This window comes from Solanum verrucosum, unplaced genomic scaffold (assembly GCF_900185275.1).
Source record: "Solanum verrucosum unplaced genomic scaffold, falcon-dt-bn FXZP01000261.1, whole genome shotgun sequence".
Lineage (NCBI taxonomy): Eukaryota > Viridiplantae > Streptophyta > Magnoliopsida > Solanales > Solanaceae > Solanum > Solanum verrucosum.
This window is the reverse complement of record NW_026019969.1, coordinates 11,826,559-11,835,678: the sequence shown is the minus strand read 5'-3', so window position 1 is coordinate 11,835,678 and position 9,120 is coordinate 11,826,559. Positions and strand designations below refer to the sequence as shown.

Below are 9,120 nucleotides of genomic sequence, written 5' to 3'. Positions count from 1 at the left end.
GTAACTTTTAATAGGTTAAGAAGTAGAACAAGGATGAAAGGGCAAAGCAGTCCAATTTATTTATTGTTCTTTTTTGAGGATGTGCATAGCAGTCAAATTTACATGCTGGTCAAAACTCTCATCACTGTTTTAAACCAGGTCTTATTGCTACCAAATACCAATAGTATCATCTCCATATACTATCCCATGTTTTTCCTGTTCAAACCCATCACTACTGCTTATAATGGATGACATTCTAACCTTCCTGCTTTCTTATGTTTTTCGCGTTCAAACTCATGTTTATTGCTATAATAAATAAATGTCATTATTCACCCCCGCCTTCATGCCAGTCTTAAGTAATTTCCTTTCAGAATCTTAAAAGATTGATAAATCCCATAGTTAATCTTCCAAGGAAAATTCCACAATAATTCCTTTTTGAGAAGGCAGGTCTTAAGATCTTCCTTTGACAGAGAAGCGTACCATGAAAAACAATGGAGAAAAAAATGAAGCTGTTCCTAATTTATACACAGTTAACTAGATATAGAAACATACTCTTGCAATAACTGATGGTCCCGCTTCAACCCTGCCAACTCCATGAGGGTTTTGACCTTCTCATTTGTAACCTTAAAAAATTACACACATATATCAGCCCAATTTGCAGTTTGTCACTCCAATCCCCCACATTATGATCACGCTATAGTATTATTAGCAGTGTTATTAAATAAAGAGAAAATACATAAAATTCTCCCTGAACTTGGCTGCAAAACTTATTTTAGCACTTTAACTTTCCGGATAATTATTTACCCCTAATCTCTTTTCAAGTGAATTAAAATACACCCTAATATTATAATACCAGTCTCACAATGGCAAGTGCATTCCACACGCGCCATGTCATTGATACACATGGCACCACATCAGCGTCACATTAAACATTATTTAAATTTTATTTTTAATTCTTTTTTGTTTCTTTTTATTTATTTACAATTTTAGAAAGTAAAAAAAAAATCTCAAAAAATAAGAATTAATCGATGATTATAAGAAAAATAATCTCAAAAAAGAACAAATTTTCAGTTGAAAGAGATTAAAAATCTCAAAACCATTCTCACAAAAACACATTAAATTTTTAAGACACATAATCAAAACAAATAAATAATAACAACTGAAAATTTAATTTGAGATGAAAAAATTGTAGATTTACATTAAAAAGAGCTTAGTTCATCACATTCAAACCTTGCCACAAATACTAATTTTAATTTGAAGCAAGAACAAATCGATGGCTTTTCTATTTTTTCCCTATTCATCACATTTCTTGGATTTTACTGATAGAAAGGAAATGAGGGTGGGATGGGGGCATCTTGAAGAAGGAGAAAAAAAATGGAAAGTTCAACAAATAAGAAGAAGAAGAAAAGTGTGAGGCACCGAGGTTCGAAAAGAAAGAGAGAGGGTCGGAGTGGGGGTTCGAAGATGATAAATAGGATCGGAATGGGGGTTTCAAAGAAGGAGAAAGAGGTTTGGGGGGGGGGGGGTTGAAGAAGAAGAAGAAAGGAGTGGTGCAAGTGGTGGTCGAGGGCGGGAGGGGTGGATTGGGTGTGAGGAAGATGAAGGGGCGGGAGGTGGGGCTGGGGGGAAGGGTATGAAGAAGATGAACAAAAAAAGATAATTGGCTAAAAAGAAAATAATTGGGGCCCACTTATTCTTTTTCTCTTTAATTTTTTGGTATAAACGCGCTGTTACTTTTTTTACTTGCCATGACAGCGATTTGGGTGTATTTTAATTCACTTGAAAAGAGGTTTGAGGGGTAAATAATTAACCGTAAAGTTAAAAGTGCCAAAGTTTTGCTGCAAATTCAGGGGGGATTTTATGTATTTTCTCTTAAATAAAAGTGACGAGTGATAGGTTAAAGTGATAGATGGGGGATAGTGATCGCTAAAGGAAGCAAACACTCAGAGGAATACTTGAAGTAAGTTCCTCTGGAGATCCTCAATTTTCTTCTGCAGAGCTGCATTGACATTCCTCTCCAACAAGTGTCTTTCTTCTTGTTGTGAGAGAAGTAGTAAAGTTTCAACCTGAATTGGAAAGAGAAACTGATTAAATTAGCACATATTTACAATTTGAAAGCGCTTTGTTCTATTGCAACAGTTACAAAACCTTCTCATTTAGTGCCACAGCGAGGGCATTCGAAGCATCACTATTTCCAACAGCAATGGTAGTTGTCAAGCTAGGTTGATTCCTCTGCAACAGGTAGAGATGGAGAAACTTCAGAAACATGTTGACAGCATATTTTGTTCAGAAGCTATGGTTCATTTTCGCTAAGATTAGATTGCAAAGCATATAGAACTGATTGAAATAGTAATAAACAAAGTATCCCATCCTCCGCCGTAACTGCTGATATCAACAGAAGCATTTGTTGATTTTAAGAATCATAGTTACAAAGTTAAAAGGGAGAATCCACTAAGGGAACAAGTCTTCTTCTTCGAGAACTATTTTAGGAAGTAGAGAACCTTATCCAAGAAACAACTTACAAAATCTCCTTGAAAATATAGTATTTATCGTATCTCTTTGACATCAAAACACACAGAAGACCACAAGCTAAACGTTTTCTTCTAACCACAAAAAATGTGCGGCAGCTTGTACAAGCACATAGCAATACTAGGGCAAATATAGGTCTCAGAGCATAAATCTGCACCATCAACATGTTATACATTTGTTATTATCACCATCACATTCAAAAAACGGAATAGCTTTTGCCCCTTGAATCTTCATCATTATTAGTGCATAACTGAGAAATTTGAGTGCAACAGAAACCTTCTTATGACAAGAAAACTCCTAGAAGAGAACACTACCAAAATAAAATTGAAGGCTGGAGATGTAGACAATGACAAAGAAAGGTCTACAGTAAGAATAAGAACTAATTACCTTAAAGATCAAATCTGAACCATCATCATTGTTTATCCGAACATCTTGACGTTCAAGTTCATTTAACTTCAAATTATCTACTTGAGAGGAATTTATGTCTCTCTCACTCATGCTGCTGTCCTTGAGCTTTTCTTCCACCATGTTCACAGCTGATTTAATATGAGAAAATCCCTCATCAAGTAAGCTCGTAACATTAATTTTATGCTGAGAATGATAGTGGCGAAATGCCGATATTTGAGCCCTGTGCTTCTCTTCTGAAAGAATCTGCACGTTTGTCCTTTCAGTAATTAATACAAACACTGGTGCTTATATTCCATTTCAGAAAAACAATATTCGTACTTTCTGTTTTTCCAGTGCGCGCACTTTTTTCTTCAAGTGATTTTCTATTTCAAGACCCTGAAAACCAACACAATTTTTTTTTAAAAAAAGAGAGAGAAGAGAACAATCAAATGATTAAGAATAGAGTAGAACAATAAGTTTCTGCAATATTGAACAAAGAGCAAATGAGAAACTACATACTACTTGTAGCTTGTTCTGAAGATTATCCAAAGATTTTCGTAGTGTCTCCACTTGTTCTTCCAGAGCACTCTGTCTGAGGAAAGTTAGTCAAGATCATATAATAAGTTTGAACAATTCTTTTTTATTAGTTTGAACAATTAAAGAAATAAACAGTCCACAAAAACAATTGATAGTGACTTGGGAATTCCAAATTCCTTGCATTTAGGATGACACTTCCCACACTCAAATACGAGCTATTTCCACAGCCAGCCTTCGAAGTAATGCAAGTATTTTGTAAATATTTTCTTCAATCCTCACACTTCTCCATCTCCTGATTAAATGAAAGAGCATCTCACCACCACAATGAGTGCCACCCCTTGTTGGACAAGAGCTCACTTTAATGATAAACATTTAATGGTGAATTCTTGAGCATATAGATAATGTAGCCATTAAACTAGATGAATGCTCAGCTAGAAGGTAACATCAAATTAATTATTCAGAATCAAACAAATACTCATTTTACTTAATCTCCTTAAGCAGCAAGTAATAAAGAGAAGAAAGTGGAGTGGAACCTGAAAATTGGTGTTAATAACAGTAGGATTTTGTGAACCAAGGAAGTCTGAATGGAAATATGTGCTCAAAATGATAACAAGCATCACTTTGTAGTTTGATTTTTAGCAGTGGAAACTAGTAATTTTGGAGATGGATGAAATAATTTGGAATAGACTAAAATGAAAAGTGGCTCAAGTGATTTGAGACCAAACATCAGTTATAACCAGTAACGTCCAAGTTTTAAGACTGCTAACTTTCTGTAACTCACAATGTACTTCAAGGTGGATGTTTCCTCAGGATTGCTGAAAGTCCACATTTCAGACAAATCATGCAGGAGGCACCCACATTTGTCTTCCCAGGACACATCTTCTTCAATATCCTCCAATGACTGCTGTCTGATCTCATAGAACTTGTGAACAATCTGTTGTACAAAACAGCATCTTCAAACTTGGAAAGGGTGGATATTTATCAGTAATGAAGGAATATAATATATAGTTTCTTTCTTAATTCTTGAGAGCTTCCTTGATCCAAAAATTGCATAAATGGAATGTTACACATGTAGAGAAGAAACAATTTTGTTTATATATTTTAGTTCTGTAACAATTATGCATATGGATTCACAGGGAGGGCATCAGAACTAAGTACCTCCTTGAAAGCCTCATCCAACCTCTCTTCCCCGTCCATCTCACTCTGCAAAGTAGCCGTCAATATTTTCTCTTCAAGTAATTCACAGTGTAGCTCTTCAATCCTGCATCGGAGATGGAAAATAAGGGCAATATTATGTTACACTGCATATATTCCCAGAATTTATGTGGATACTATAGGTTCGAACATATTCATCCTCATGAATATGAAGTCAGGTTCTGCAGAGTTTAAAATACTAAATAGCTTAAACACCAAATCACAATTTTTATGGATAAAGAAATCAACATATCATAAAAATGTCCAACTCAAAAGAAGTTGCTTCTTAGAAATATTGACTATTCAGATCCTTGTAGAAGTTACTTCCTTTGCACTCAATTGCCCATGAAAGGAGTGGGCAAATGCAAGAATCAAAGAAGAGAAAGAGTTCCAAAATCATGAAATTAGGGAATACACCACTTTAACACCCAAAGCCTACTCACCACTAAATTAAATCACTGAATTAAAAGCTAACTCCACTGTTCTAAAATCCATTGCTTCTCAACTACAGTAGGAGGTGAAAAACACCAGCATCCATTTTTTTTTAATTCTACATTGTCGAATCTAATCTGCAGCCAATATGGACTTATGTGGTAAAACCTAAGAATGTTAGTTTGTGTGCTATCACAACTATTATGAGCCTTCTTGTGCATTTCTTTGGCTGTTATAAAAGGTAAGGTGATAAAGCTGGCCTATCAATTATAAGCAAAAAGGTTTTCTGAAGATAAGACCCCTAATGCAATCGGCGGTTCCCTGGAGTGAAATGGGAGGTAAACCATTTGACAGCATGGAAGTTATTTAGAAGAGAAACATTAGAAGTACATATTTTATGGGACACTAGGGCTTAGAATAGATATTTTCAAACTGTTCCTGGTGCGACTTTGGTGCTTATGATTGTAATACTTAGTTTATCCACAGGAGAAATATGTCATTAGAACTATGAGCAAGACAAAATCAAATGCCTATTAACATGTAAAAATTCAATCAAACCTCTGCTGAAGTTCATGAAATCCTCTTGACATAAGCTCCTCCTTTTCCTTAGCCTTTTCAGCCTGCAACATTTATAGAGCATGTTTAAAAAAGCCTCCAAGAATTAGTTATGTGAGGGATGAACTAAACATGTAATCTCATGCTCACAAGTTCTTTAATAGTGAATTTTAAACAGTTGTTGAATTCAAACACAACTCTCTGCATAAATTGAGAAAATCCGGTTCTCCCAGAACATTTAAATCAAGATTCTTCAACAGTGATAGGCAGTAATAGATATGTAAAGGGTGTTAATCACACCATCTTCTCTCTCCCTTTCCAATTCCCCCTTTTTATTTTTCTTTTTTGAGTGCAGCAGGGGGGGGGGGTTCAGGAGGGAATTAAAAGAAATCTTGACAACCTCCATTACAGCATGGTCCCGCTCAGAAAATGCAGCAGCAACACAGCCTTGAAAAAACTTAAGCTGCTTTTCTGCTTCAATATTCTGGAGTAAAATAGAAAACGGAGTAAGTTATAATATATTGGACTATGATGCACTTCCTGATATTTAATTGATCTAGATCCACCAAAAATGAACGTCTAAAACATCTGAGTTGCAAGCTCTTAGCATTCCAAGAACCAGAATTATAATGAAATTTGGGTCACATCCCCCAAACAGTAACGTTTTAACAGTCAAAATAAAAGAGAAAAGATAGCTTCAAAAGTAACACACTAAATATATTAACAAGCACATGATGCACCTCCAGACCCTAATGTTTATGCTTTCTCTCTCCTTTCCGGGGTATAGGGAAGGGAGAAGAGCAAAGAGAAGACCTTGGAAACTTCTGCACTGTGTAGACTAGCCAGTTGACCCTAGCAAAGTGAAGAAGAGAAAAAAGTGCATCTGTAAGATTAAGCATAGAGGTTCTGCAATGACATAAAAGAGTAGTTGTAAACCTTACTTTGATGTGATAAGCTTCTGAAAGCTCTTCTTGAAGATTCTGATTTTCTCGTGTGCAAGCAGCTAGTTTCTTTTTCAAGTTTTCAGTCTCCTGCTCCAACCCAGCTATCCTAATTGGTTAGAAAAAATCCATTTTAAAATGTCACAACAAAAAATCCCTTCTTCAATTCAACACAAGAATAGGAGAGAGAACATAAACAAGGAAAACAACCTAAACATACAAATGACTAGCTTCCCCCGACTCCCAAAAGAAAAAAAGAATAAGAAAGTTAAACCTATGAAGAGGCACATGAGTAGGCAGCCCAATATAGCTAGGTCCACTTTGTTGCATGCATAGCTGTTCAATATCTTTATGCAATTCATCACGCTCTAAACAAGAAACCACAATACATTAGATTGCACACAATTTTCTCACTTACTAATCAGTTACACCACTGCAAAGAAAAGAGGACAGTTCAGAACACAATTAAAACATACTTGGATAACAACACGAAACAAATTAGCACGAATGAAGAAGTGTGAGTAGATAACATCATATTTAATTCATTCTTCATTACAGAACCATTCTGGTGTCCACCAAACCAGCCCAACAATAAAAATGTTAAACTGGTATCATGTAATTAAAAGTAGCAATCACATTAATGTCTGTTGAGAACTTGCTAGCGGAATTGTAAATCCTCTCTATTTTCGAGGAGGGGCTGAATTTAACCCTTCTTTTGGTCACTCAATTACTCAACAGAGTCGGTCACCTATTGAATCTTGAATTGTTCAGATGCAAGGCGTTATCTGAAGTGTCTGACTCATACTAATAATATAGTACATCCACAACAGCCAGTTGCTTCATGCCTATGTGGACCTATTCCCCTTATTAAAACTGATTACATTCAAGATTAGACGAATCCCTCACGTCACTTAAAAAACCATAGGGAAAAAATGTCCTTACTAATCGCATAGAGTACTTGTATCCCCATGCATGATTCACCTTTAAACCTATATTTTACAAGTAATGCATAAACATTCAATAATTTTAGGAGTATTTAAATTCGATTTTTGCTGTCAGGAGAAACTACTTTGCTGTATAGATAGTTGGAGAACTGGTATTTAGTAAAGGAATTTTATATATTTATCAAGAAAGAACATTCCACACTGTGTTAGTCCAATCTGGCCATAACACACATACAAATTCAAGAATTACAAAAACCATAACATGTAAGCATACCACGTTCCAATTCTTTGATCCGAGCACGTAAAGAGGCATTATCGTTCAAATTTCCATCCATGGCTGAAAAAAAATGGAAAATCTTGACATCCACAAGAACGTATGAATCATAATTCATTCTCCTACTATAATTACGTCGGAAAGTTGTGATAAACAAAATTTTAATCCTCTATGGAAATGGAGCAAGGATAAAGAAACCAAGATTTTGATGAATTAGAGGAAAGATTAAATTAAGGGGTCAAGAAAGTAACCTTGAAGGCTCCAATTCGAATGAGAACCGTAGAAACCCAACAACTGATTGTTAATTTTTTTCCTCTTTTCCTGCCGGAGACGGTATATATAAACTTATGATTGCTTCTTCTTTAAAATAATAAAATTCTACTTATTTTATTGTCTTTCCGATTTTATTTTATAGGAGTAATTTATTAGTATTGAAATTTAGGTATTATCAGCCCATTTATAAAATTATAAGAATTTGATAATTTGGAGACAACAAAATTCGTGCTGGCGTTATTTGGAAACAATTTGTCATTTAGGAAAATGTGATTATTTTTCTCTTAACTCTCTTATATAATATAATAAAATGAGAAGGAACGTGAGGTCAGAAAATTGTCCGATTTACTTTTTGGCTTCAATTTCCATTATTCACATTTAATAGCTTCTTTTTTTTACCATTTATTTATCTTACTTTTTTTTTTTTTTAGTATGTTGTGTATTTAAAATTATGAAAATAAAATAATATAAATTTCTCTTGAGCCGCTTAGATAAAAATTATCTAATTTATCCTTCCACTTTAATTTTCTATATTCATATTTAATATTTCCTCCACATCAACCACACCCCAGCTCCATTCCCATTTACCCCCAGCGGCCTAGCCCCCATACCACCCCTAACAGTGTTTTGTTAAAATAATATATAATATTTTTTATATATTATCATTACCAAAAGGGAAAAGGGCCTGATATACCCCTCAACTTTGTTATTTGGAGCTGATATGCCCCTCGTTATGAAAGTGGCTCATATATACCCTTACCGTTATACAAACGGCTCACATATACCCCTACAGTTACAAAATGAGCTCACATATACCCTTTATTTAACGGAAGTGAAAAAGTTAGTTTTAAATTTATATTTTTGACTTTTAATTTTCTTAAAAATTATTTAGGGGTATATATGATTCTTCTAGCAAAGTTCAAGGTATATTTTAATCTTTTTTATACATAAATTATTTTGTGACTTCTTTTATTATAATTATTTGAGTTTCTTATTCTTATTTTATTTTTTTCTTTCATTCCTTAGTGTAAAGAAAAAAATTTAAAACTATTTTTTTGTGGCTATATTATAATTT

General features: G+C 34.4%; 1 protein-coding gene across 4 annotated transcripts in view; it reads right to left on the bottom strand.

Annotated features, from left to right (window-relative positions):
- Positions 1-8,123, bottom strand: part of LOC125815637 (uncharacterized) — a 9,209-nt gene extending 1,086 nt beyond the window's left edge. The window contains exons 1-15 of one of the 4 annotated variants that reach the window (XM_049495159.1): positions 8,024-8,123; positions 7,773-7,835; positions 6,829-6,922; positions 6,555-6,658; positions 6,427-6,465; positions 6,014-6,097; positions 5,617-5,678; positions 4,591-4,693; positions 4,214-4,366; positions 3,415-3,483; positions 3,235-3,291; positions 2,896-3,159; positions 2,128-2,211; positions 1,935-2,045; positions 532-602 (exon numbers count right to left, since the gene is read on the bottom strand). In XM_049495159.1, coding sequence (XP_049351116.1) covers positions 532-602; positions 1,935-2,045; positions 2,128-2,211; positions 2,896-3,159; positions 3,235-3,291; positions 3,415-3,483; positions 4,214-4,366; positions 4,591-4,693; positions 5,617-5,678; positions 6,014-6,097; positions 6,427-6,465; positions 6,555-6,658; positions 6,829-6,922; positions 7,773-7,811 — 1,334 coding nt within the window. In that variant the 5' untranslated portion in view covers positions 7,812-7,835; positions 8,024-8,123. Of the gene's footprint in view, positions 1-531; positions 603-1,934; positions 2,046-2,127; positions 2,212-2,895; positions 3,160-3,234; positions 3,292-3,414; positions 3,484-4,213; positions 4,367-4,590; positions 4,694-5,616; positions 5,679-6,013; positions 6,098-6,426; positions 6,466-6,554; positions 6,664-6,828; positions 6,923-7,772; positions 7,836-8,023 lie in introns of those variants that run through there. The other 3 variants (XM_049495158.1, XM_049495161.1, XM_049495162.1) reach the window with 3 other exon arrangements.
- Positions 8,124-9,120: the final 997 nt, after the last annotated feature.